We start from the raw sequence: 27,915 nt of genomic DNA, 5'->3' as shown, positions 1-27,915 counted from the left end.
GATAAAGAATCATCTTTTCCCTGATTCTCTGTTGTGGGGATCACCCTGTATGTTTCCATCCCGTGTAAGTCTGCTAGACTTTTCCTGGAATTTTGATCTCTCAGTCACCATATATGGTACCTTTTTAGTAGCAGTTTGCTGACCCTGACCATCATCTGTGCTTCAGCTTTAATTAGGGATCACAATGTTATTTCCTCATCATCAGATGAAAATGCAAATGTTACATGTAATTCTTTGTCAGGGTAACAGACCCGTTTACTGTCTTCCAACTCCCTCATTGGATACAAAAAGAGTTGTGAGATTGTATTTCTGCAAATGGTCCAGATGCTAAATCCTGCACTGGTGCCTCCTTTCCCAGAGACCCGACTGACCTGGCCTGGCCCAGGCACCACTTGGCTTCTCCTTGATCTCCTCCTGGAGCAAGAGCAGCACCTGCTCCATCATGGTGAGTTCCTGTATTGCACAACCTGCTGGATCACATCATCCAGGATGGAGAAGATCAGCTTATTCAGCCCTTTCCTAAAAGAGGCATCAAAGGAGCACCCAGGAAGGGTGGAGGGAGGCACACCCTGCTTGCAGCACCCTCAGCCAGGTCCCAGCCAGTCTGGTCCCCAGCCAGGACAAGCAGGGACACTGCAGGGCAACACAGTGCTCATGGAGCAGTGGGGGGAGAGAGGCAGAGCCCACTCCAAAACCATCCCAGGCCCCAGCTGCTGGCACTTTGAACCTCCTTCACATCCTCTGTGCTCCGTAGCCAAGCCAGCTCTCGTTAACCATTACAGCCTGGGCACGGCAGGAGGGTGGAGGTGCCAGGGCTCCTGGGCACCAGAGCACACAGAATCCTGAGAGGTACAGCTGCACCAGCGATGGGCCTGGGTGGCAGAGCTGTCCCTGCAGCTCCACAACCCCGTGGCACTCATTAAAGGGGCTGTAGCTGGGGGAGAAGTGCAGACAGGTGGGAGGAGAGGTGATGCTGGGCTCCATTCCTGACCTGTCATGGCTTGGGCTTAGTGCATGGCCAGCATTCACGTTATCAGGGTGGCATCCTGCCAGGGATCAGGGCATGCCCCTGTGGCACTGGCAGTACCTCTGCCACATGTGATCCGGGCTGGACTTTGCCTGATGGGGCACTGCCCTGGGCACAGTCCTGCTACAGGACCCAGTACTGCCCCAGGCACAGTCTTGGCACAGGAGCCTGCCAGTCCTGAGGTTGTGGAGGCTCCCAGCAGGGAAAACAGCCAGTGCTGTGTGGACCCACTGTTAGCCATGGAGCAGAAAGATGTAATCAGGCAGGAGCTGGGAAGCCTCCATGGCATCCCCCTCTTCAAGAGCTTCATCGAGGGCTGGCCACAGGTGAAGGCTTTCCAAGCCCGTCCAGATGACCTGCTCATCTCCACCTACCCCAAATCGGGTGAGTGGTCCTGGGGAAGGGTGCAGGGGGGATGGGGTGACACCAGCCTTTGCAACGCTATCCCTGTGCTGCAGGCACAACATGGCTGAGCGAGATCATGGACATGATCTACCACGATGGTGATGTGGAGAAGTGCCGACGGGATGCCATCTACAACCGCGTGCCCTTCCTGGAAATGAAGGTCTCCAAAGGGCCGAGTGGTGAGCTTCCCCAGCCCAGCTGCCTGGCTTGGGTGGAGAGGAAACAGTGCCAGGGTGGGGGTGAGAGTGCTGGGGCTCACACCTTTAAGTCCTCTGTGCCACAGGCATTGAGCAGCTGGAGAATACCCCATCCCCACGGCTGGTAAAGACCCATCTCCCGGTTCAGCTCCTCCCAACCTCCTTCTGGGAGAAGGACTGCAAGGTAACATGGCAGGTGCCCCCTGTTTCTCTCCCCATCTGGGTTGGTGGGGAGGAGGCATTACTCTGTACCTCCCAAACACATCCTTGGCTCTCTCCAGATTATCTACATGGCCCGCAACCCCAAGGATGTTGTCATCTCCTACTACTACTTCCACCACATGGCCAAGATACACCCTGACCCTGGCACAAAAGCTGAGTTCTTGGAGAACTTCATGGCTGGCAAAGGTTGGGGCTGAGCCACAGGATGCCCACCCTGAAATGCCGGTGGGAAGGATATCCCCCGCTACCCCAGTTTTCAGTTAATCCCTTGACCATATCCCACAGTGGCCTACGGGTCCTGGTACGACCACGTGCGTGGATGGTGGGAGAAGAAGCAGGAGAAGATGCTCTACCTCTTCTATGAGGACATGAAGAAGGTGAGAGTGGGATGGAGGGGAAGGAGTCCTGGTTGCCCCCCAGCTTTTTTTGCAGCCTCCTCATGTCAACCACCCTGCAGGATCCACAACGGGAGGTGCAGAAGATCTTGCACTTCCTGGGCAAGGAGCTGGCGGAGGGAACAGTGGAGAGGATCCTGCACCACACCTCTTTCCAGGAGATGAAGAAGAACCCTGCTGCCAACTATGAAACCATGCTCCCCACCATGATGGATCACAGTGTCTCCCCGTTCCTCCGAAAAGGTGGGGTTTGGCCGGTGGTGGAGGATGTGGGAGGGATGTCCCTGGATTGTATTTCTGCCGCCATCTGTGGGTGCAAATATTTCAGGTGTGAGGATTTACCCCACTTATTTTCTCACCCCCAGGGATCTCAGGAGACTGGAAGAACCACTTCACTGTGGCCCAGAATGAGCGCTTCAACCAGCACTACCAGGAGCATATGGCAGGCTCTGACCTCCACTTCCAGATGGAGGTGTGAGGGGCTCATCCCGCTTACCAGGAGGACTGTGCTTCTTCTTGTTCTCCCAGTGGGGAGGGTGGATCCAGATGGAGATTCTTGCACTAATTCACTTTTCCCTGTGCAATAAATTGTGATAAATGGAGGTTGAGCCATTGCCTGCAGGGAAAGTGAAGGGTGGGGGCTGAACTCCCTGAATTCTAGGCAGTGTCTGGGAACACCTTCATGGTCATCAGGACAGAGGGTGGGCACACAGTGGATTTTTAGCTGGTGATGTTCAGGTATCACCAGGAGTGGGCACCCAAGAACCACCACTGGCCCCTGTCAACTTGGGCTGCACCAGCAAATTCAGCGCTGCCACAGCCCTTGCGTGCACAGGAGCTTTCATGCTTCTGGCTTGTGGCAAGTTTCTTGACAGAGCGGGCGGTGGTGAGGCTCTCCCTCGCCCAGCTGGAGCTTGGCAGCCCATGGTCTGTGGAACAAAGGTGAAGGGAGGCAGCTCCTTGCTGGCATATGGCCAGGTTCAGCGACATCACTGTCCTTGCTGGATAGGGAGCACACCCTGCAGCCTCCAACCTGGCTGCACCGTGCCCTTGCTCTGGGATGGCTGGAGCAAACCAGCCCCTGTCCCACTAGGCACAAGGGTGTGCTTTGGAGCCCCAAGTTCCCCATTTTGCCCCATTTCTGGCCGGTTCTCGAGTTTCCAAGATTGCAGCTTTTTTGCAAGACATCCTCATGGGGTTGTTCTGTCCCCAAAGAGATGCAACTCAGATCCGACAGCTAAAGAGCAGCAGTGCATGAGGGGACCTGTTGCACAGGAATAAATCTTTTCCACACATTTATTTAAATGCCACTGGAGATGTCTTCCACTAGAAGATGTGCTTCCCCAGCTCCTGGCTTTGCCTGCCCTGTTTGCACACACAACCAATTTTGCTGGCAGATGTACAGCAAAACACCTGAACACCTGCCATGGCATGTCCCATCTCACCGAGAACTTGGCCCTGGGGCCAAATCAGGGATGTTTCTCTCAAGGCTGCCAACAGCTGAGCTGCTGGCCCTGCCCAGCTGCCATCTCTCCGGGCCTTACCACTCCCTCCCGGCTCGGAGATCTCCTGTGGGAAGCAGCTAGAAACGAGGAGCATTTCACCCCCAGCGGCACCTTTAAACACCCTTCCCAGAAGCACTTGTGCTTTGCAACCTCGCAAACTTTGGACCCGTATTTGAGTGGAGTAGGGGTGCCACCAAAGCCTGAACCCCACATCCCGCTCACAAGCCCCACATTGGTGTGAGAAGCTGAGGACATCCACGCAGGTGACTTTTGGATCACTACAGGGTGATGTTCAATCCCCCGGGATGTGGGTTGGGATTTCCTCCCTGTGTTTACGTCTGCGGGTGGAGGAGGAAGCTGTGATTTCCACTCCCGCTACCCGTGTGCGTCCCGGCGGGTGCTGAGCACGGACAGCTCATCACAGGCATCTGGGGACCGTCCCCATCCCCGCTCGCCCGTCCCCTGCACTCCTCCCACCGCAGCACCAGGCTCCTGTCCCAGCGGTGTCCCGCACCCTCCCACCGCCCCGCGCCTCCATCTTCCACGCAGGGGAAGGCAATTAACAAATCCCGCCCCGTAAGCGGCGGGCGAAGCTTTGCCTCCTCCCTCCCAGAGTACCCGGAAAAAAGGCAAGTAACCGGGGGAGGGACTTTGGCCGCGGTCGTTTCGGGGTGCCCTGGCCTCATAAGCGGAGGGCGTGTCGGGGGGGGGAGGTGAGGGGTACAGGGACTCCGTGTCCCCACAAGCCCCCGGGAGATGGAGAGAGACACCAAGCCTCTCTCCAAAAATTACAGCATGGGGGTTTTGCAGCTGGCATGTCGAGCGTTTCTATCCTGGCTGGTGGGTGGAATGGTTTCCTGGAGAGAGAGTCTCGTGAGTCCTGCTCCCCGTTCATGTCTCTGCCAAACTCTCACTCAAGCCCCCTGAAAACAAGGCTTCCCCGGGCTGCCGTACAACGGAGAGATGGGGAGCAAAAAGCAAAGAGAAAGCAGCCTAAAACTCCAGCCAGGAATGCCCGAAGAGCTTTTACTCCCAGGAACAGTGCTGCCAGCTTGGTATGGGCAGCTGCCGACTGCCTGTCTGACCTGAGCCCCCCAGAGCTGACCATGCTCCTCCACACTCCCTGCACCACCGCCTGGGCCCCATAATCCCCACAGAAGACAGGTGCCACCTCCCGTGGTGCCAGCAAGCAGGGCATGGTTTCCTTCCTATGGCTAGGATGGCTGGGTTCAGCAGGGATTTTGGGGCCCCCAGGGAAGGAGGTGGCCCTGTGATGCTCCTCACTGCCAGCCAGCCCTGCCACATGTCCCTGTTCCTAGCAGGATGGCTGATATGGACACCTACCTGCGGCAGCCCTGGCGCACCGTGCATGGCATCCCCATGGTCAGTGCCTTTGCCCACAACTGGGAACGGATTGACACCTTCCAGACCCGCCCTGAGGACATCGTGGTGGTCACCTTCCCCAAGTCTGGTGAGCATCCCCAGGCACCAGAGAGGGACTAGGCTCAGGAAGAGAGGTAGCAACTTTCATATGCCTGGGCTGGGACCAGGGACATGCCAAAAGGCAACACTGGTAGATGGTGACTGTCTGGTGCCTGACATGGGGCTCCAGTGGGAATGGCATCAGCTGGGCACCTGACATCTCCCCGCCAGGCACCACCTGGGTCAGCGAGATCGTGGACATGGTCCTGAAAGGCGGTGACCTGGAAAAATGCAAGCAGGATGACATTGTGAACCGGGTGCCCATGATGGAGTTTGCTGCCCCTGGGAAGTTGCCAGCAGGTAGTGGGGTGGCAGAGGGTGGTGGGTGGTGGATGGGGACAGGTTTGGTTTTGTATGGGAGGGCACTACAGTGGGATCACTCCTGAGGGAAATCCTTACAGGCACAGAGCAGCTGGAGTCCATGCCATCCCCTCGTGTCATCAAGACCCACATCCCAGCTCACATCTTGCCCAAATCCTTCTGGGAAAACCGCTGCAAGGTAACAGGCTGGAGTGAAAACACTTGGAGGAATCCAGCAGACATAAGGTGGCTGCCTGCCCTGTTGGGACCTTGCAAGTCCCCACATGCCAACAAGCTTTCTGCAGATGATCTATGTGGCACGCAACGCCAAGGACGTGGCTGTCTCCTACTACCACTTTGATTTGATGAACAAGTTGCACCCACACCCTGGCACATGGGCTCAGTACCTGGAGGAGTTCATGGCCGGCAGAGGTGGGACAGGGCATCCCTGGGTGCATGCAGGGGACCCTGCAGGGGACTGCTACCCACTGGCTGCTCTCCCCATGCAGTGGCATATGGTTCCTGGTACAACCACGTCAAGGGCTACTGGGAACGCAGGAAGGATCACCCCATTCTCTACCTCTTCTACGAGGACTTGAAGGAGGTGATGGGGTGGGGTGGATGGTGGTGTGGGGTCTGGGGGTGGCAGGAGGGGTGAGCATTGGCCTGTGTCCCACAGGACCTCCGCCAGGAGATTGCCAAGGTGGCCCAGTTCCTGGGGCGGGAGCTGCCGGAGGCGGCGCTGGACACCATCACCCGACACACGTCCTTCGAGGCCATGCGGGACAACCCTGCCACCAACTACAGCAAGGTGCCCTCCGACCTCATGGACCACGGCGTGTCCCCCTTCATGCGCAAAGGTGAGTGGCTCTGGGAGGCCTCTGGCGCACCTTCCCCCTGGCCCTTGCTGAGCCCATCTCGCCCGGCCACAGGCACCACGGGAGACTGGAAGAACCACTTCACCGTGGCCCAGAACGAGCGCTTTGACCAGGACTATGCGCAGAAGATGTCAGGCAGCGACCTGTGCTTCCGCACTCAGATCTGAGGAGACACCGCCGGACGCCCCCCAAATCCTCCCTGTGCTGTGATGGCACTGCTGCCGTGCCAGAGGCTCCTTCCTGTCCTCTGGGACTGCTGGAGAGAAATAAAATGTGCTCCCTAACCCTGCCATGGGTACTCACTGCTCTGAGCCTGTGCTGATCCCAACCCAGCTGTCCCCCTGGGGCTGCTGTCCTCTTCCTGGGTTGCGGACAAGCAGGTGTCACCCCTCAGCCACTCTGGTGGGAGAATTGCCAGCAGCAGCTCATGGGATCACAGAGGGTTTTTGCAAAACTGCGTGTGGGGGAGGTGTTGGGTGGGTGTGGGCAGTGAGAGGTGTCCTCCCCATCCTCGCACAGCGGGATGCAGCCTGGGACATGTGGGGGAGAGCAGGACTGGTGGGGCTGGAGACGTCCACTGTGGCCCTGCCTGCAGGTCAGTGGCTGCCAGTTTCTCCCTGCACTCGCTCCTCCCTCCCGGCAGCGGCTGGGCTGGCAAACATTATTGCCCTCGGCGCCCTGCCTGTTTCCTTCTCCTTCCCGTATAACTGCTGCAAGGCCCTGAGTCTCCCTGTCCTCTGCTGTCCTCCTGGTGTCACCATCCCGGCGTCACTCGCCCAGCACAGAGCAGCAGGTCTTAGGTGAGATGGGTGTCCTGGGGTGCACTGTGGGTGTTCTGCCTATGCTCAGCTGCACAGAGCTGCATGCTGTGGGGTCTAGGGTGGTGGTTTTGGGGTACTTTGGGTTTGGGTGCAGTCAGCACCCCTAATCCTTCCCCTTACCTTGGGTCTGCTGCAAAACCCCAGGCACCCAGTTCCCTGCTCCCCTGGGGTGCTGAGGCAAGGGGAGAGGTGCTAGTCTAGCCTATTCCAGTCCTCTGAGTCTGCGTGATGCTGGCACACTGTGGGCACCCCTGCCCTTGCCAGGTGTGTGCACAACCTTGCCTGGTTGTGCTCCTGTCCCCACCGCTGGGACCTGTGTCCCCAGCAGTGGGTGCAGCAGTGGCCATGGTGACCTCTGGTCTGTGCTCTGGTGCTCTCACTGCCGCTCCCTGAGCAGGCACGGTGCCAGGTGACCGGGCTGCCCTGGCTGGTGGCTGCCCTGAGAGACTGGGGATGGCCTCCCCTCATCCGCCAGCCCTGCCACGTGTCCTTGTCCCCAGCAGGATGGCTGGTCCAGACCCCTATCTGCGTCAGCCTTGGCTCACAGTGCATGGCATCCCCATGGTCAATGCCTTTGCCCACAACTGGGAACGGGTCGATACCTTCCAGAGCCGCCCTGAGGACATCGTGGTGGTCACCTTCCCCAAATCTGGTGAGCATCCCCAAGGCAACAAGATGTGCTGGTACTGGGTGGGCAAGTGTGTTGTCCTGCTGAAACCCACTGCCTGGGGGCATGCAGCACATTTGGGGGCTGTCAGGACAGAGTTTTGTGGGATTTCCCTTTTCCCCCATGGCATCTGGTCAAGGTCTGAGGGATTGCCAGTGCTGAGACACCCGATGCTGCCGTGGCTGCTCCCCTTGATGAGTTCTTTCCCCAGGCACCACCTGGGTCAGTGAGATTGTGGACATGATCCTGCAAGGTGGAGATCCTGAGAAGTGCAAGCGGGACATTATCAGCAAGAGAGTGCCCATGCTGGAGTTCTCTGCCCCCGGGAAGATGGCAGCAGGTAGTGAGGTGAGGGGGCACCCCACAGAGGCTGAGTCCCAAGGGTCTTTGCCAAGGGCCCACTGAGGAAGTGCTTTGGGATCCCCCAGGAACGGACCTGCTGGCCACCATGCCCTCACCCCGCGTGGTGAAGTCTCACCTGCCAGCACATATCCTGCCTAAATCCTTCTGGGGAAACCGCTGCAAGGTAACCCCGAACCCTGGTCCCTTCCCTGAGGGGTATTGCAACTCCCCTGTTTCCCTGAGACAGGAATCGCAACTGCTCCCTCCAGCATCCTAAGTGGTCATGGGAGTTCTAGGAGTTGGAGCATCCTCCCTATCCTGGGGGTCCTGGGGATGCCCCTCATACCTCCATGGCTCATCTGCAGATGATCTATGTGGCACGCAACGCCAAGGACGTGGCTGTCTCCTACTACCACTTTGATTTGATGAACAAGTTGCAGCCGCACCCTGGCACATGGGCCCAGTACCTGGAGGAGTTCATGGCCGGCAGAGGTGGGACAGGGCATCCCTGGGTGCGTGCAGGGGACTCTGCAGGGGACTGCTACCCACTGGCTGCTCTCCCCATGCAGTGGCATATGGTTCCTGGTACAACCACGTCAAGGGCTACTGGGAACGCAGGAAGGATCACCCCATTCTCTACCTCTTCTACGAGGACTTGAAGGAGGTGATGGGGTGGGGTGGATGGTGGTGTGGGGTCTGGGGGTGGCAGGAGGGGTGAGCATTGGCCTGTGTCCCACAGGACCTCCGCCAGGAGATTGCCAAGGTGGCCCAGTTCCTGGGGCGGGAGCTGCCGGAGGCGGCGCTGGACACCATCACCCGACACACGTCCTTCGAGGCCATGCGGGACAACCCTGCCACCAACTACAGCAAGGTGCCCTCCGACCTCATGGACCACGGCGTGTCCCCCTTCATGCGCAAAGGTGAGTGGCTCTGGGGGGCCTCTGGCGCACCTTCCCCCTGGCCCTTGCTGAGCCCATCTCGCCCGGCCACAGGCACCACGGGAGACTGGAAGAACCACTTCACCGTGGCCCAGAACGAGCGCTTTGACCAGGACTATGCGCAGAAGATGTCAGGCAGCGACCTGTGCTTCCGCACTCAGATCTGAGGAGACACCGCCGGACGCCCCCCAAATCCTCCCTGTGCTGTGATGGCACTGCTGCCGTGCCAGAGGCTCCTTCCTGTCCTCTGGGACTGCTGGAGAGAAATAAAATGTGCTCCCTAACCCTGCCATGGGTACTCACTGCTCTGAGCCTGTGCTGATCCCAACCCAGCTGTCCCCCTGGGGCTGCTGTCCTCTTCCTGGGTTGCGGACAAGCAGGTGTCACCCCTCAGCCACTTTGGTGGGAGAATTGCCAGCAGCAGCTCATGGGATCACAGAGGGTTTTTGCAAAACTGCGTGTGGGGGAGGTGTTGGGTGGGTGTGGGCAGTGAGAGGTGTCCTCCCCATCCTCGCACAGCGGGATGCAGCCTGGGACATGTGGGGGAGAGCAGGACTGGTGGGGCTGGAGAGGTCCACTGCAGGTCGGTGGCTGCCAGTTTCTTCCTGCCATCACTCCTCCCTCCCGGCAGCGGCTGGGCTGGCAAACATTATTGCCCTCGGCGCCCTGCCTCTGCCCATAAAAACTGCTTCCGTCACCCTCCCATTGTCACCGTCTCGGTGTCCCCCTCCTGGTGTCACCATCCCGGCGTCACTCGCCCAGCACAGAGCAGCAGGTCTTAGGTGAGATGGGTGTCCTGGGGTGCACTGTGGGTGTTCTGCCTATGCTCAGCTGCACAGAGCTGCATGCTGTGGGGTCTAGGGTGGTGGTTTTGGGGTACTTTGGGTTTGGGTGCAGTCAGCACCCCTAATCCTTCCCCTGACCTGAGGTCTGGCCCAGTTCCGTGCTTCCCTAGGGTGCTGATGCAAGGGGAGAGGTGCTTGGTCTGGGTGATGCTGGCACACTGTGGACACCCCTGCCCTTGCCAGGGCTCTGGTTGTGCTCCTGTCCCCACAGTTGTGACCCCTGTCCCCAGCAATGGGTGGAGCAATGGTTGTGGTGACCCCTGGTCTGTGCTCTGGTGCTATCACTGCTGCTCCCAGGCAGCCACGGTGCCACGTGACCAGGCTGCCCTGGCCATAGTAGCCTGCCAGGTCTTTGCCCATCTACTTCCTGCCCCAGCAACAAACTCTCCCACTAATACAAATCATTGGCAAGCTTACTGAGAAAGTCATAGGGAAAGGCTTGCCTTGGGAGCACGAACAGCAAACATGAATGAAAAGGTGGAATGGAGAGAGCAACTCCTCCTTTCTGTGCTGGTGAGCCATTAGATAAGTCCCATCATGTCTATACCCTTAGGATATGCAGATTTGCCCATCACCATAGCACACAGCTTTCCCTGGGAGGTTGGACAGATGCTGGCAAGACAGGAATGTGTCACATCTGCAGGGCAGGTCTGCTGCTGCTCCTCACTGTGATGCCATGATGATTTTTTGCCTTTTCTTTTATATACCTTTTATATAATTTTATGTATCCTCAGTGTTCTTAGCATGCATACATATAATTCCTTAAGTCCGATAACTTAGCATAATCCTAGTATTCATCCTAGAGGCCTCGCAGTTGGAGGTTGGAAAGCCCTACGCTATCCTGAGAAACCAAGGCCCTCTCAAAAACACATCCTATAAACTAAAATTAAGCCCATCCAGGAAGGAATTCCTCGAAATGGGGGAATATCACGCTATTCATTTAAACCTCTCATTGAGAAATCTTTGTTAGATATGCTAATTTACAAGGTCTATAAAATGGGATACGCGATCTGTCGTGTGTGTGCATTTTGGCACATTCCACCTTGGAGAAGTAGTGCACCATAAGAATCCTTATTAAATACCGAGGTAAAAACCCTTTTTTCCTTAACTGTGTCTGGCTCTTAATTTTTAAAACCAGAAAAAGTCATCAACTGTAGAGCTGACAAGGACAGGGTGCAGCACCTACTCTCCATCAACAATGCAGATTCCTAGCAGGGACACCAAGCTTGACCTGAACCTTCTCTAATTTCTTTATTGTTTTGGCTTTGCAGAGTGGAAATGGCTCCAGTGCCAGCCACCCTGGTGTCTGTTGTTTGCATGCCAAGGTGCCCCTGCAGCATTTCAGCAGCAGTGAAGAGAGTTGATAAAATCTTAAACTGAACTAAAAAATCCAAATGCAGTGCTACAAACCTAGCCCCTGGTGTTTTCATCCTGCAGTAACAGTGCAGAGGTATAAAGACACAATTTAGTCAAGAAAGATGACTGTGGTGAGGCTATTTCATCTCACTAACTTTTGCTGGAGTTTCCCTGTACCCTGGGGATTACAAGCCTTTTACTGAGCACACGCACATGTGACTTTGCAGAATTGCTCAATCCTGTCACTTCTGCGTGTACTCAGGGATGAGCCAACTTTGACATTTTCCCAATATAGTAACCTCCCTTCCCCTTCCCAACCCCCCCCCCCCAAAAAAAAAAAAAAAAGATAGTCAAGACTTTGAAGTCTGCTTTCAGACCAGAAGCTGCTTCACTGCATTAAGTGAAAGGGAAAGCACAGAGTCATTTGGTGCTTCTTCAGGGCAAAAGCTTCCCTTTTCCATCCTGGCCCCGAGTTTTTGAGGTCCTGGCTGGCATCAAGGTTTTCTAAAAATCGAAGTTCCATGCACACCACAACTCCCAGCCAGCCAGCACAACGGTGAAGAGACCAGTGTGTGGAAAACATTAGTTTGCCTTGCCTAACTTTTGAATGAGGGCCTTAGCCTTGGGAACCCTGTTGTTTTTTAACAAGTCTGGAGGTTGCATCACTGTCGGCAGCACTTCTATTAGTAATGTTAGATGTGTGAAATACAGGCACTTAACACCATCAACTTTCTCCTGCCCCACTTCTCTCTCATTTGCTGGATTTTGTCCTCTAATCCTCTCAAAATGCTTGTCTTCTCTGATCTGAGTGATCTGAGCACCATCTTTAGAGCTGGCCATGAAAACAAGACAAATTTAACTGTTTGGTTCCCCTAGCAATAAGTCTCATTTGCTATGGAGGAATTCAATACTAAGGGGTTGGAAACAAAAACCAAATTCTCATCTAAGTTTTTATCCAGGGAAGCGGTCACAGCACCAAGCCTGACAGAGTTCTAGAAGCATTTGGACAATGCTCTCAGGCACATGGTGTGATCCTTGGGGCTGTCCTGTGCAGGGCTAGTAGTTGGACCTCAGTGATCCTTGTGGGTCCCTTCCAACTCAGGACATTCTATGATTCTATGATCTTCTCTAGCCCACATCAACATGGACTTTCAATAGTTGCTGGAAAAACTTTAAATTTCATATGGGACTTTACAAAATAAGCTAAATTGGCCTGAAAAAAAATCTCACTCAGGATACCAAGGTCTGGTAGTGTGGAGAGACTAGTGAAATTCCTGGCCATAAGGCCAAATTACTGTTGAAACATGCTGGCATAACAGTCCTGGATTCTGAGGATTTAGAAAAAGCCCTGTTGAATATTATGGACAATACTTAAAAATCATTGAGATGCACCTTTAGATTCCTATATTTTCAGGTTATTAAACACTTGTCTAGATCTCCAGAATCAAGGGCCACAGAGCCAACACACGTAACATACCAGCTTTTGGAAACTCACATAGACAGCAACAACTTTTGAAAACCTCTGCAAACAAACCACAAGATTCACTCTTTGTTCCTGTTGACAGTTTATAAACAAATCTACTACCTAACAAATAATTTTGTTTTGCTACTTGGGACCCTAAAGGGAGTAAAAAAGTCTTTTTAGCAGTCAGACACCGTATTTCTTATCTTTAGGATGCAAAGTCCTCCTGAGAACCTAGCTTTGTAATAACATTATAATATAACCTGGCAAGGGAAAGACTATCTCAAATATTAAATTCCCAGAGCCTAACAAAGCAGTGAATAAACACAGAATACATGCCTTGTTGCCATCATCCCGTATTTTATTACTTCCTCCTTTTGAAAAGTCCAGTTCAGAGGGTAACTTACTTAAGCTCCTTCTGCCTGATAACCAATCCCCCTGGAGCAGCCCAGGCACAGAGGAGCGGAGCAGCAAGGAAAAGCAGCAAACTGGTACAGCAAATTGCACCTTGCAACTCAGAGCACGATGTTTATGTACCTTGGAAGACTCTGCTAGGTAAGAGTTTTTTGCTGCATGGCATTTGTTCCCCAAATTGTGTTGGATTGAGTGTATCATTATATGCGTGGGTTTTAGTTGTCATTTTGGCTGCAGGTGGTTAAAGAGCTGCTTCCAGGCATGGTGTTTATATTCAAGGGACAACTTTCCAAGTGACAGCCATCTCAGAAGATGTAGGTTTTGCTCTTTAGTACCATTAGGGCCCAGAAGAGGCCCAGGCCCATGTTTACACACCCAAACTGAGCCCACAATACAACCAGGTTGGTGGTGATGTGACGCAGGCAGTAGCAATGGACTCCCTGTGTTAAAAGTTGTCTGGGAGCAGTTGCAAGCTACCAGTCACCTATGAGAACAAATTGCATGTTATTATTTGCATTATCATCAACCAAAGGATTTGACTCCTCTCAGCACAGAAAATACCAGCACTTTTAGCGTCTCACTCTGAAAAAAGATGCCACTTCCAAGCCAGCCCTGTGGCCTCTCATTCCTTGGCCTGCTTCTGGCATCACTAGTTCATGGCAAAAATGCAAGGGATTTGTTTTAGTCACAGGGGACTGGCTCCTTTGACAGCAGTGAGGATTTCTGTCATCCTCCTAGCAAAGGAAAGGAGCTCCCTCATGGGGAAACCAACAGGGTAGAAGGCAGAAAGGGAAAAGTGACTCACCAAACTTTTTTTCTTCTTTTCAGAGCTCAGACCAAACACGGTTTATAAAGGCACTACCTGTGCAACAGCAAACTCTCACTTCTGCTAAGAGCACTAGTAAAGAGCCATCAAACACAACACAAAGGTGCAGCACTCCCAACTGGAAGGGAAAATTTCCAGACTATCTAACCCTTGACTCTGCCATGGCCATGAAAACAACTGGCTCAAAGAAATACCTCCAGCTGCTCCTTTTTCAGGTTGCTCTTCTAGGGCCTGTCTTCTGTGGGAAGGTACTGGTTTGGCCAACAGAAGGCAGCCACTGGCTGAACATGAATGTAATTTTAGAGGAGCTCATCCGCCGCGGGCACAGCTTTACCGTCCTGACATCCAACGCTTCCCTCTTCATTGAACCCAAGCCTAACGCCATGAAGAAGTTTGAGATCTATAATGTGCCCTTTGAGAAAGATGTCCCTGAGAGCCTGATTAATGGAATAGTGAATCTATGGCTCAACAACAGGCCGACCACCTTGACCTACTGGCAGTTTTACAAGGAGATGGCAAGACTCTTTACAGGCTGGCAGGAGATGAATATGATCATGTGTGATGCAGTGCTGACCAACCAAGAGCTGCTGTCTCGTCTGCAGGGGTCTGGCTTTGACCTGGTACTGTCAGACCCGGCCACCCCCTGTGGGGAACTCGTGGCTCTCAAGCTGGGCATTCCCTTTGTCTACTCACTACGTTTCTCCCCAGCCTTTGGTCTGGAAAGGCACTGTGGCAAGATCCCAGCACCACCATCCTACACACCTGCAGCTCTGTCTGAGCTCACTGACCGCATGTCCTTTGGGGAGAGAGTAAAAAACTTTCTGTCTTACTATGTGCAAGACTACACTTTCCACAGCTTCTGGGGACAGTGGGATAACTACCACAGCAAGATCTTAGGTAAGTCTTCTGATATGTCACTTCTTGTTATACAGAGTCCATCCTTATGGCCTGCAGAGCTAGGAACCCACCAGGGTCGCAAAGTCAAGGGAGAGGTCAGCAAGAGGTTTGTCATTGTGTTTGTCATTATGTCCCTAAAAAGGCATGAGCCACCATCAGTCAGGGTGCTCTGCTTCTATGCCATTGCACTGAGACAGGATCAGGGTCATCCCAATTGATGGATTTGACTTTTGTTATAATTAATTTTAGTGTGGAGTTTCACACGACTTCCACACTATACAGGGCACTCAGCAAGGGTGACTGCTTGCACAGAAAGCAGCCAAGAACAGAGACATTTCCCTCATCCAAAGGACCATAACAAGGAGGGGAGACCTGGTGAAATACAAGCCAGTCTTGCCACCCTCAGTAGCAATACTTAAATGCACTGTGGCTTTATAATAGAGACTTCACTTATGTCACTGGTCATATAAAACCAATTCTCTCTGCACAAAACAAGTTTTATTTAGAACATACCCTCCCACCCACAAGCAAACAGTGAAAACAACAAGTCCTTCCCTGCAGGCTTTTCTTCTGTGTGATTCTTTTGAGTGATTATGCAGAAAAATATGTTTATTCATCACATGTCATTTCTACTACCCTCACATTAAGCTCTTCAAAAAGACCTTTTGCAAATCTCTCAGGGTTCAATTGCCTGCAAATACCTGCATGCTGCAAGACTCCACAAGTACACCAAGCTGGTGACATGTGTACAGTAGATAAGGTATCTCAGCTTGGTATCTTCTCACAATCCAGCTGTTTCCAACACCTGCATTTTTGTCCCAGAAAGCATCCTCTAGGCAGCATGGAAACCATGCCAAAAGCCTTGGACAACAACATTAGGAAATCATTGTGTAACAGCACTGGGCAGAAATACTGTAATAATGATTTTTAGCACAGAAAAGAGAACTTACACTATTTCCTAATGGCACATCAGGAGAGACCATATAAATAAAACTGTTTAATGGATTTTCTGGTTCAATTTATAGTGCATAATTGGCACTTAGTGGCAGGCAGGAAGCCTGCACTATCCCCTCCTGATCTCCCATGGTGCATGCTCTGGAAGAGACAAGTTCACATGAGGACTAGTCTTACTCTGATACTGGAGTCATTTGCTGTGTAGTTTCATCCACTTCGAGATGCAACTCTTTGGCTGCAGCCCCGGATCATCATTTTACGTCTGTTCTAAAGGGATACTCAGTGGCTCTATAAAAGCAAGAGGGTGCCCATACAGTCAGGGAACATCTTTGCTGGCTACCCAGCTGTGTTTCAAAGAGCCAGAAGAATAAAAAAGCCAGCTCTCCTACCAAACAAGTAACACAGAGACTGTAGTTAGACAGGCAGGGGGGACGGGATTACCAACAGGGTACAATCCCCGCTGGACTGCGCCTCCCAGGGCTGGCGGCTCTCCCTGCTGCTCCGGAGGAATCACATCTTCCAGCTTCAGGAAGCTGTTTACCACCAGAGGGTGCCAGCTGGTGCCAGTCACCTTTTTTGTCCCCTAGGAAAACGTGATATGAAACATGCTATCATGCAGTAGACGGTTTCACACCGCCTGCGTTTGGCTCCCTACCCTCGGGATCAAGGCAGTGTCACGCAGGTTCAGCCCACTTCGGGAGCCTCACTGCTTCCGCTGAAGGGAGGCCGCGGGCATTGCCACACAGGGCAGGCTATGGCAGGGAAGGAGGTGGCAGCGCTGTGGCTGCTGGCCGTGTTGGGCTGGGGGTCCGGGGGGAAGGTGTTGGTCTGGCCGGCTGACAACAGCCACTGGCTGAACATGGAGCACATACTACAGGAGCTTGTGGTCCGGGGCCACGAGGTGACCGTGCTGCTGCCTTCATGCTTCCTCATCCTCAATCCCACACAGCCCTCACCCTTCCAGTTTGAGGTGATTGAGGTGCCGATCACCAAGAAGGAGATGACTGACTTAATGGATGAAATTTTATACTTTTTTTTTTACGAGGAGAGAGAGCTACCTGTCTGGAAAGGTGCTTACAAGATAGCTCAAAAGATATACCAGATGAAGAACATAACCAAAATCATTTGTGATGGAGTTGTGAAGAATGAGGCCCTGATGGAAAGACTGAGGGCATCCGCCTTCGATGTCCTTTTGGCAGACCCACTGTCACCCAGTGGGGAGCTGGTTGCTGAGAAGCTGGGTATCCCCTTTGTGTACACCTTCCGGTTCTCCATGGGCAACACAGTGGAACGGCTCTGTGGAACACTCCCAGCACCTCCTTCCTATGTACCAACCACCCTAACCAGCCTGACAGATAGGATGACCTTCTGGGAAAGACTAAAAAACCTCCTCAGCTATGCTCTGCAGGATTTCATATTTCATTACATTATCTGGGGAAGCTGGGATCAATTACAGTGAAGTTTTAGGTAAGGCTGCTCTCTTTCCAGAAATTACATCTGCTGTACACACAAGAGTAAATACCCAGACATGAGAGATTAAGGCACAAATCAGGAGCAAGACAGCCCCAAATTCACTCTCCTTCCTTCAAAATTCCTGCATCAAGTCAAACAATCCAGGCAAGTACAAACATTGCCTGTTAATCCTCACCTGCTACACTGGTACAGCTGTACAGGTACTTCCAGGATTTGTAAAACAGTGCTAAAGCACTTGAAACAGAGCTCATTAGTCATATTCATAGATGAATCATGACAAACACTAAGAACAGTAAAATACTATATACCCACCAAACACTAGCACTTTTTCTCCCCTAGCATACTTCTTGCTTCCTACCTTGTCTCAAAATGAGAGATTAATATCCTCCTCTGAACCTTTAAAAGTCAGGGAGGATCAGAGGAGCCCCAATTCAGTGATAAAAGGCCTTCTGCAGAGACATGGTTCTTTGCTTTTCTGAAAGTGTCTAAAACCTATTAGATGATGGTTGTATTTATTTGTGAGTGGTTTTAAAATTTTTTAAAATAATATTTGTATAACTATTTTCCCATTTTTGCTCTAGGCAATTATAGTAATGCTTGAAAGGAAACAGGCCAAACATATATGCATTGCTGCTAGGGAGATAAAATGGATATTTCAATATGAGACTTTAAAGTGTTTTTATTTATATTTCACTAGTAAGGTGTAATTCTGCTGAGAGAGCTAAGTTGTTAAGGTATCCTACCTTAAGAGTACCTAGCTGTGTGTTTGTGTTGCTTATCATGTTATGATGACAGAGACTAGAAAATCTTGTGCTGGCTGAAGCATGGTTTGGTGTCTGCTATGTAACCTTCAGAGCTATTTGGATCTTGTGGTGTCTTTTTTTATTGTGAACTGTGGGGTTTAGCATTTAAGGCTCCATGTGCAATATCTGTTTTGTTAGCTTGCTTGGGCTGCATGATGGATTTGTGCTGAAAACAGTGTTGGTAACACAGGGATATTTTAATTACTGCTGAGCAGTGCTTACAGTGTCAAGGCCTTTTCTGCCTCTCACCCCACCCCACCAGTGAGGGGGTGGGGGATGCACAAGAAGTTGGGAGGGGATACAGCTTGGACAGCTGACCCCAGTTCACCCAAGCCCATGATGATTTTGTGCTCAACAAAATAAAAGATATGGGGATGAAGTTTGTCAGGGCTGCTGTTTCTCAGGGACTCACTGGGCACTGGTTGGCTGGTAGTGAGCATCTGTTCTTTTTGCATCATTTGCTTTTCTTGCTCTTTTTTTTTCTTTCTTTCCTTTTTTGTTTCCTTAAGTTGTCTCAGTCTCAATCCATGAGTTTTCTAACTTTTGCCCTTCCTTTTCTCCTCCTACCGTGGGAGATTTAGAGGCTCTGTGGTGCCTAGCTGCCTATCAAGATTAAACCACAGCACAGGGGAAAGGCTTCTGGTCTTCACATGCTGCAAAATGCACTTTGTGGTGAGCAGATAGGAGCTGCTGTAGTTTTGAGATAAGCTGTGGCTCTGCAGGACACTCCAGAATGGGATTTGCTGCTTGCCCAGTCCTCCCGTGAGTGTTGTTTTGTGTTACAACATTCCCTCTTGCCACATTTACCAATCTTGTCATGTTTACCAGTCTAATCACCAAACAGATGCCACTTTTAATTGGTTGGCTCTACAGTGTTTGCACAGTGAAGCAGTGAATTGCTTCCAGTTCGGTCAGACCAGACTTGTACGTGGAATGCTGAGATGTTGGGGCCGAAGTTCCCCTGGCTACTCTGGGCCTATGCATGCTGCTGCAGCACTGGTTTTTGTGGGAGGGTGGTGGTCTGGCCCACCGATGCCAGTCACTGGATCAATGTGAAAGTGCTTCTGCAAGAGCTCGTTCTCCGGGGCCATGAAGTGACTGTGCTGGTGCCCTCAAGCAATCTGCTCATCAACTACCACGACACCTCTTCCCCTTTCACATTTGAAGTCTTGCAAGTCCCCTTTAGCCAGGAGACCCTGGATGCCTCCATGGAGGACTTCCTCAATTTCTGGATGAATGAAGCTTCTAATCTCTTCCCCTGGGAGATCATGTGGTCGATGAAAGAGCAACTGGAGGTCTTTACCAATATGTCAAAGCAGACCTGTGACACTGTGGTGATGAACTCTCGCCTGATAGCAAAGCTGCAGCAGGCCAAGTTTGATGTTCTGATCGCTGACCCCCTGTCTATAGGCGGGGAGCTCGTAGCAGAAATCCTAGAGATCCCTTTTGTCTACAGCTTCCGTTTCTCTGATGGCAATGTGGTAGAGCGGCTGTGTGGTGGGCTCCCATCCCCACCTTCCTATGTGCCCGCTAGCACAATGGGGCTGACACATCAGATGTCCTTTATGGAAAGACTACGGAACTTCCTCTTTTACTTTTGCACGGATTTATTTTTCTTGAAGTTTTGGCGAGATGAATGGGATGGGTACTACAGTAATGTCTTAGGTAAGGCAGCTGTTGAGTGGTTTCTTTTCTTGCATAGGTTGTGCCTTTTGAATGCTCTGGAACCTCAATGCTGTTGTCTCAAAATACGCTTTCTCAAAGGCCAGCAGAGGTGGCAATCCTGAAGTATCTTGCAACTGTACATAATGCAGGATGTGGAGTGTGAGTTCAGATTCTCAAACAATGAATGGTGTCACCTTTCCCTTTCATCCACCATTCAGAGTTTGAAATAGTCTCCTTAAACTACAACATACCTGAAAATTTTGTTCCAACGTAGTACAACTCAGGCATGACTCAAAGTCTATTAAAGAGACCTTTTAGTTCAATGGACTTTGAATTTTGTCCAGGGTATCTAAGTTTAGGCAGATAACGAGTGAACAGCAAACACAAGGGCATCTCTTCCGTTGTTGTCCAATCTCTTCCTGCATTTGCAAAGAACATGTCTGTGCTCTGAAAACTAGTACTTCTTCCCTGGGTTGGTTTTTTAAATACCATATAAAGACTTAATTACACCTTTATATCACTCTACTTGTAATGCAGACTTAATTTTCAAATCAGCAACCTTGTAACTGACTCATTGCTCTTTAATTTAAAGAAAAATTTACTGGTGTAGATTATTATACTTACCAAGTAGTATATGATGCCCTACAGATCATTTTTATCATGCTGCTTATTTAGCTTGATTCCTGCTTGCATTAGGCTGGAATTTGTCAATACTTCTAACCCTTTTACTCCCCAGTTTCACTTTGTGGAGAAAATACTGCAAAGACAACTTGCAACATTTACCTAAGAATATATATTTTTCCAAATGGGAAGCTATAAAACATCAGATTACTATTAGATTTTTTTTCAGATGGATTTCTAGAAACATTGGATTTTGTATAAAATGACATTAAAACTTTCTATGAAGTTGGCCAATTTTTCCCAGTATGTGTCAGAAGCAGCTGACCCAGTCTTCAAGAAAACTAGAGATGTCTGTACCTGTCTTTTATTGTTGTCAGAGCAGCCACTAAATGAGTCACCATTTGAAAAATGCTACAGAACTTTGTTTAAACTCTCCCTCTCCCTGACAGGTGATCATCACTTTGTGATTCATTTATTTTTTATTTGGAACTAAATTTTGTGTGATTGTTCTCTTCCCCAAAGTGTGTTTTTATTACAAGCACAGGTAACGAAGTCTTTCAGCACTACAAGAATTGCACTTCTATATTAGACATTAAATGCTTCTTGATTGTAGTGCTCTAAAGCAATTCTGAAGGTTCAAAATCCTTTTAAAGATTGTATTACCTTGCTCATGGGCACTTGCTAAAGCTGAACATGGGGCAGGGCACGGAATAGGTCCGGATTTGTGGATGTTTTCATTTCATGCATGGTTTGATAAACTACACTGATTGGGAGTGCCAAAAGACAAAGGTAAGGCTCCTGTTTCACAATCTAGAGCAAACAAGGTCACTCCCATGCATGTTGTAAACCTCTTGCACCTTGTCCACAGGAAGGCCCACAACCCTGTGTGAGACGATGGGGAAAGCAGAGATATGGTTAATCAGAACATACTGGGATTTTGAATTTCCACGCCCTTTCCTGCCCAACTTTGAGTTTGTGGGAGGACTTCATTGCCAGCCTGCAAAACCATTACCAAAGGTATCCCAACTTTGTTCTGCCATTGGCCAGTTTGTTACAAAGACTGTTTCTTTCCCTGATCAACCATGCAAACCATGTCCTGAGAAAGCTAATTCGTAAGAAGATGCTCTGGTGCTGCTGGGGAGCATGGAACTATTTAGCATCCTGTGCAAACCGAGGGCTGAGTTTGCAGCCTGCTGTATTAAAAGAGGATAGCTGATGTCAGCATGGGGTAATACAGTGTCTGTTTTAGGAAAGATAGGTGCTACCTCAGGGCACTTAAGTGTAAGATTTAATTCCAAGATACAGACTTGGCAGCCCATGATAACATTGACATACCTGATGCCAAAAGGCACAGTGGCAAGACAAATTCTTTAGGTAAAATGGGTCAAAACTTGCAGAAATAGATGAGTGATAAACACTTTTTCTATTGTACCTTAGTTTAAGACACCTTAAGGGAGTAAAACACTGAGCATCTCCAGCCTATACTCTGCTGTGAATCGCAGTATTCAGGTGGAATTTGAAACTCCCAAATACTGAAGATGACAACATGACAAGCTCTGGTGTAGATTATCATTCCTGTAGGAGCCTTGGAAGATATAGGCCATCTTCAGTGCAAATTGTCTCCTAAAAGAAGCCTTCCAACTCTCTTCCCACTCCCCTGTAGCAGGGGTTGAGCTTGGGGAAAATGGATAACCATTCTCTTTTGCATGTTACTGCTCCAGTTTACGTAACACTAATAAAAGGAACAGGAAAACCTATTGCTCTAATTTGTAGAAAATCTTTTGAGTAATGTGGTGTGTTGTAAGAAATGAGAACTGTCTTACTAACAAAGTGACAGTACCAACTCAGTGAATGTGTCATCAGGATGCTGAAACACCCTCTCAGTTTTCAGCAGAGCTATGTAATGCAAAGTACTTGTTCCAGGAAAGTCCAGAATCATGACCATCCTATGGAGGGTATCACAGGGTATGTATGGCCTGCTCCTGATAGTGCCAGGATTCATTCCTGCTGCTTGAAATGTATCATGAAACTTGCTTTCAAAAAGACAAAGCATCTGTCACCTGTCTCAACTTGTCCTGCTCCTCCTTAGGGAGAAACTGACTGTTTTCCACAGGGCCAGGTCTGTCTTTGTCATGCCCTTCTGTCAGGAGGTGCTCACACCACCATTTCCTTAATAAGTTGAAAAGGTAATGCTCTCTATTCATACAGAAATCTGTGTAATCTGCATTGTGTAATTACCCCTGGTATGTTTTCTGCCTCTCCTAGGAAATGGAAGAATTTGTTCAGAGCTCAGGCGAACATGGTGTCATCGTATTTACTCTTGGGTCAATGGTCTACAACCTAAGTGATGAAAAAAGTAATGTGATTGCCAAAGCCCTCAGCCAGCTTCCACAAAAGGTGAATTTCTTTTCAAGCCTAAAACAAGTTGCCTTGTTTTTTTCACTCCCATTGCTCTCAGTGAGCCTTTTATGTTTGGAGTGGCCTGTTCTTCACCTGCATCCCTGCTGTATGTGATACAGCCAGGAAGCTGGGCTCTCTCTCAGGACAGACTGCTGAGTTACTTCATGGGGAGTTCTGGTGTTTCACCTCCTCTGAACCAAATCACGTGGAGGTGCATCTACAGGCCAAAATACAAAATTCACTCCATGCATTTTTAATAATTAGCACATAATAACCAATCAAAGAGCTCAACTGGAGCCAAAGATATTTGAATTACTGGGAAAAGGTATGTGGGTTTGAGATAAAGCCCTAAATTACACATAATAATACAGAAAGGCACATCACATGCAGCATGTTTATCTTATTCTTCTTTTGTTCAAGGTCCTCTGGAGGTACAAAGGGAAAAAACCAGAAACTCTGGGCTCCAACACCAGGATTTATGACTGGATACCACAAAATGATCTGCTTGGTGAGACTGATTCTATTTGGGATGGATTGCGCCCTTGGAAAAACGGTTTCCTTTGTTTTTCCACTAGAATGGTTAATTCAGGCAACAGAACCATGTAACGCTTGTGGGTAACTTCCTTTCACAGCTTAAGCTGCAGAGCTTTGCTCTTGGGAGCCTTAACTTCCTAAAAGGCTCTGACTTACAGAGCTTGGTGGCAGTTGTGTGGAAGGGCTCAAAAGCACCCATAGGCAGGAATAAAGAGATAAAGTAGAGATGTACTCTGTAAAGAGTAGAGATGTATTCTGGAGCTGGATTTGGCCTCTGCAGCTCATCTCCAGGGCTCATTCTTCAAAATGCTTGACCTAAGCAAGGATGAAGCAGCGGCTGTTCTGAACCTGATACTGTGTGAAAACTAGCACTGCACAAGAGCAGAAGGGCTGCAGTAACTCTGGGGTAGTCTGGAGGGCCGTGCTGATTCACGTGTTAAAATAAGTATGACTGTGTGAAAGTTAAGCAAGCGAGGTCTGCTGCTGATCCAGAGGTTAGGGCTGTTCCCTTCTCTAGCAGTGCACTGGCCCCTCTATGCAGTGCTCACATCCCAGTGAATGCAGTCAGCCAGAGCTGCTGTAACACGCACCTCTCCTTCCCTGTTCCAGGACATCCCTTGACAAAGGCCTTTATCACACATGGTGGGACCAATGGGATCTATGAAGCCATCTACCATGGGATCCCAATGGTTGGGATTCCCATGTTTGCCGACCAGCACGACAACATTGCCCACATGGTAGCAAAAGGGGCTGCAGTTCAGGTGGATTTCAACACAATGAAGACGCAGGACCTGGTTGATGCACTGAACACAGTCATTCAAAATTCCACGTGAGTTTTGTTCTTGCCTTACAGTAGGTTGAGGTTATTAAAATCCTGGGCTGCTGATATGAGAAATTCTGCTGGCTCTTCTGGGAGTGGAAAATGCAGAGTAGCTGAAGTTTGGGTTTCAGATGAAAACTATCTTTCACTTCTGAGAATCAGCATTTCTCAAAAAGGAGACATCAGTAATTTGATTTTCCTTATACTACATTTTTATGACTGCTTTGAGAAAAACAGTTCTTGGAAAGCTCAGAGGAGCATTTGAGACAGTTCTCTGCTAATGTAAATCCTCTGGGGGCTCTGAATGACAATTCTAATTTTATTAGGTCTTCTCTGCCTGTAGTCAAAACAGTTCTTTCTCCTACCCTGACTTAGCAATGTCCTTAGGTTACCATACCTATCAGTCAGGACTTATAGGATAAGGAAGCCTGGCTGGGATCCCTTGCTAAGGATAAGGCCACTGAAAAAGGGATTGGAAAAAATGCAGAAGTCCTCAGTCTTTGGCAGCAACTCCTATTAAGTGTGAAGGACTTTCAAGTAAGAACTTGCAAATTCCTGAGACAAATGGACCAGCACTTGTGGAGGTATCTAGTATCTGAGGGAGTCAGCCATGGTGGAGGTGATCTATAACAACCTTGGATGGCAGCTGGTACATGTGGCCTCCCCAGCCTTCCCCTTAGTTTTACTACTGAGCATGACCCCATATGGTCTGGGATCTCCTTGTGTCAGCTGGGATCAGCTTTCCTTGCTGTGTCCCATCCCAACTCCTTGTGCACCCTCAGCCTCCTTGCTGGTGGGGTGGTGTAAGAGCCAGAAAGGCCTTGCCTTGGTATAAGCTCAGCAGTAAGGGAAACATCCCTATTGTCTCAACACTGTTTCCAGCACAGATCCAAAACATAGCTACTACCAGCTACTAACGAAGAAAGTTAAGTCTATCCTAGCCCAAATCAGCACACTATTATATTGGAACAGAAAATGCTGCACATGTTTCCATGTTGCCTTTTTAAAAGAAGTATCTGCAAAATTGTTGAATAACTTTTCTTTGGAAAATACTGGCTTTCTCTATGACTATTCTTAACCTAATTTTATGCATACAGGAATAAATTGGACCCGTTTCAAATATATTTAAATAAGACTGATGAAAGTAAAAGCAAGGCTGTCTACCTCCAAGAGGACTGCCAGGTGCTGAATGGTTTGTTTCAGGAATAAGTGAGAAATCTCTTTGGTTTCTTCTTTTTTCTCCCCAGCTATAAGGAAAATGCTCTGAAGTTATCCAAGATACAGCATGACCAGCCCGTTAAGCCTCTGGACAGAGCTGTCTTCTGGATTGAATTTGTCATGCGTCACAAAGGAGCAAAGCACTTGAGACCAGCTGCTCACCATCTCACCTGGTACCAGTACCACTCCCTGGATGTTCTGGCATTCTTGTTCACCTGTACGGCCATTGTTGTCTTCATTCTTTTCAAGTGCTGCCTATGTTGTTGTAGAAGATGTGGCAGGATTGCAAAGAGGAAGAAAGAATAGACATCTTGTTCCCACCAGCAGTTTTCTTCTCCTTGGCTAACTCAGCAACGCATTTATGCACATTCTTTGGTGAACAAATTTATTAGGATATGCTTTAAGCTGGGCATAGCATGAATGCACCACAACCAAGCTGTTGTGGGGCAGAGCTGCTTGCTTAGCCAGTAAATTCCTTCTGGTCTAAATAAAATTGAGTTATAGTTGCTTTATCCCTTGGGACCATTTTAGCTGATCACACATGGTCTGGGCCATGGCAATCGCTGCTCTAAGTTCTTAAATATCTCAAATATTCTGGTATATTTCATAAATTCAGCCTTGCCCTGTGTGGTATTGTGGGTCTGGAGCTAGGCTCCTTATCCTTAACTCTGTCCTCTCCTCTAGTGTCATACAGGCTTGATCACTGATTCACAACCAAAATGCTTCCTCTCCTGTCAGAATAGCTCTCTCCAGACTGGACAGTGAAGCCGAGACCATGGGCTCCTAAAAAGCACCCATCTGAAGGGCCATGATCATGAAAACCACAAGCTGCAAGTGGCAAAGGCACTGACTACTTGGGGGCTGAGGGCAGACTAGAATCCTAAGACCATAAAAAAATTACTTTTCTGGGAACCATTTATCTTTTCCATTCAGTCTGGAATTCCTGCTGCATGGGCCATCCTTCTAACTGCAACACTGCAGGGGTGTGAAAACCACCTCTGTCAGGAACTTGCCCATTCTAACCCCCAAACGCCTGTGAGCCATGCTAACTGATAAATGCAGGAAAACCTCTAGAGGGAACTTGCAAAGAAGTTAACATTCTATGTGGGAACAGTGCAATAGCCACTTGCTTTGCTTGAAAAGTTGGAGAAAATAGTGGTGCACTTGGGTCAGGTAAGAGTGCCAGTAAATGTAGTACTTCTTCAGGTGTTAAAGATGCCTGTAAAATGCTGCTAGTCCAGGCCTCCTGTTCTAGGTAAGGTTATTTCACTGCTGTGCCAGCTTACTCAAGAAAGAACCTGCTCAAATTTTAACTGGTATTTTTAAATACTCTGGAATTGTTTTCAAACAGAACATGATTATTTGTTTACATAATAAAATTCCTTATGCCACATCTACTTTTTTTATTAGCACTGTCATGTTTCAATGTCTGCTTAAACCTCTTCATAGTACATCATGTACAAAAGCTCAGTTGAACCATTTCCACACTGAAGAGGGGTTACAAGAAGACTACTGCATCTCATGGCAATTTCTGGTATACTGTTTCTGTTGTCATGATGGGACCATAACCAGGAATATGCACAGTGAATAGAAAGTGAACAGAAAGGGGAACTGCATGACACTAAGGCCCCAGATCAGAAAGGGGTTGCTCTGTTCAGAGATCCGGGTGGGTCCCTAGACACAGCTGCACCAAACTTGATCACTACAAGCCCCTGTATCCCAGTTGCTGACACACCAGTTTGGATGGCAGAAGGCCAGCAAGCCTCCCAGCACGGTGCACAGGCACGGGTCAGACAGGGCTAACAAAGGACACTGGAAACAGGATAGTTGGGAAAAGTTGGACAAAGTGCTGCACAGTCCCTGTAAGGAGGTGCTTTGTTTCTGTAACCTACTCAGAGAAACTTGGCTTATCTAGTACTGAATTTAAGAAGAAAAAAAAAAAAAAAAAAAACCAACCAAAAAACCCAAACAGAACCAACACCCCCTCTTCATTTTAGAGTCTGTATATAATGCAGAGAAAGATACCAAAGTATGAGGGATGGTCTATGATGCATTTCTCCAACTGGACACAGAACGTACTCTATATCTGACAGACGGATCTAATCCTACAGCTAGCAGGCAATACCTCTCTGTGCACAATAAACTGTGTTGAGGAACCCAAACACATTCAGCCTGTTGAACTGCTTAAAGAATCCAAACATACTTGCACACTGGAGGTCTAAGTTTTTGCTGAACACATGTAGATGTTTACTGCAATTGTAGGCTAAAATAAACAGAGCACAAATTATTGCCAGATGAAAAACCCACATTTCCACAACTGCCACACCGTGGCCAGTCCTATACTGCCTTTTATAAAAGTAGCTGCAGCACCCAGCAGGGTGGAGCTGGAGGTGCTTAATGCACATACTACAGTCTGGATTTGTTACATGAGAAGACACTGAAGGAAGT

At 49.5% G+C, this 27,915-nt stretch overlaps 4 protein-coding genes across 5 annotated transcripts; all 4 read left to right on the top strand.

The window, feature by feature from the left end:
• Positions 1 to 1,266: 1,266 nt before the first annotated feature.
• On the top strand, positions 1,267 to 2,842 carry LOC309573316 (sulfotransferase 1 family member D1-like; the record flags this gene model as incomplete). The annotated part of the gene is made up of 7 exons (XM_082282154.1): positions 1,267 to 1,411; positions 1,486 to 1,611; positions 1,716 to 1,813; positions 1,911 to 2,037; positions 2,137 to 2,228; positions 2,309 to 2,489; positions 2,612 to 2,842. 7 exons carry the CDS (start codon positions 1,267 to 1,269, stop codon positions 2,722 to 2,724), a joined length of 882 nt encoding a protein of 293 aa, XP_082138280.1. The 3' UTR covers positions 2,725 to 2,842.
• A 1,422-nt stretch (positions 2,843 to 4,264) lies between these two features.
• Positions 4,265 to 6,625, top strand: LOC309573314 (sulfotransferase 1B1-like). The gene is made up of 8 exons (XM_082282152.1): positions 4,265 to 4,380; positions 5,074 to 5,222; positions 5,405 to 5,533; positions 5,635 to 5,732; positions 5,839 to 5,965; positions 6,043 to 6,137; positions 6,213 to 6,393; positions 6,466 to 6,625. The coding sequence occupies exons 2-8, from the start codon at positions 5,075 to 5,077 to the stop codon at positions 6,576 to 6,578; spliced, it is 891 nt and encodes a 296-aa protein (XP_082138278.1). The 5' UTR covers positions 4,265 to 4,380; position 5,074; the 3' UTR covers positions 6,579 to 6,625.
• A 520-nt stretch (positions 6,626 to 7,145) lies between these two features.
• On the top strand, positions 7,146 to 9,393 carry LOC309573315 (sulfotransferase 1B1-like). Its single transcript, XM_082282153.1, has 8 exons — positions 7,146 to 7,211; positions 7,736 to 7,884; positions 8,111 to 8,239; positions 8,328 to 8,425; positions 8,607 to 8,733; positions 8,811 to 8,905; positions 8,981 to 9,161; positions 9,234 to 9,393. The coding sequence occupies exons 2-8, from the start codon at positions 7,737 to 7,739 to the stop codon at positions 9,344 to 9,346; spliced, it is 891 nt and encodes a 296-aa protein (XP_082138279.1). The 5' UTR covers positions 7,146 to 7,211; position 7,736; the 3' UTR covers positions 9,347 to 9,393.
• A 4,850-nt stretch (positions 9,394 to 14,243) lies between these two features.
• On the top strand, positions 14,244 to 25,773 carry LOC309573560 (UDP-glucuronosyltransferase 2A2-like; the record flags this gene model as incomplete). Of its 2 annotated transcripts, none has more annotated exons than XM_082282621.1 (6): positions 14,244 to 14,979; positions 21,364 to 21,512; positions 22,761 to 22,892; positions 23,316 to 23,403; positions 24,039 to 24,258; positions 25,497 to 25,773. In XM_082282621.1, the coding sequence occupies 6 exons, from the start codon at positions 14,244 to 14,246 to the stop codon at positions 25,771 to 25,773; spliced, it is 1,602 nt and encodes a 533-aa protein (XP_082138747.1). The 2 variants fall into 2 exon arrangements, with proteins under 2 accessions (XP_082138747.1, XP_082138748.1); XM_082282622.1 differs by lacking the exon at positions 14,244 to 14,979 and adding an exon at positions 19,151 to 19,874.
• Positions 25,774 to 27,915: the final 2,142 nt, after the last annotated feature.

Source organism: Coloeus monedula (assembly GCF_965178545.1).
Source record: "Coloeus monedula genome assembly, chromosome: 5".
Lineage (NCBI taxonomy): Eukaryota > Metazoa > Chordata > Aves > Passeriformes > Corvidae > Coloeus > Coloeus monedula.
This window is presented reverse-complemented; position numbering and strand designations above follow the sequence as displayed.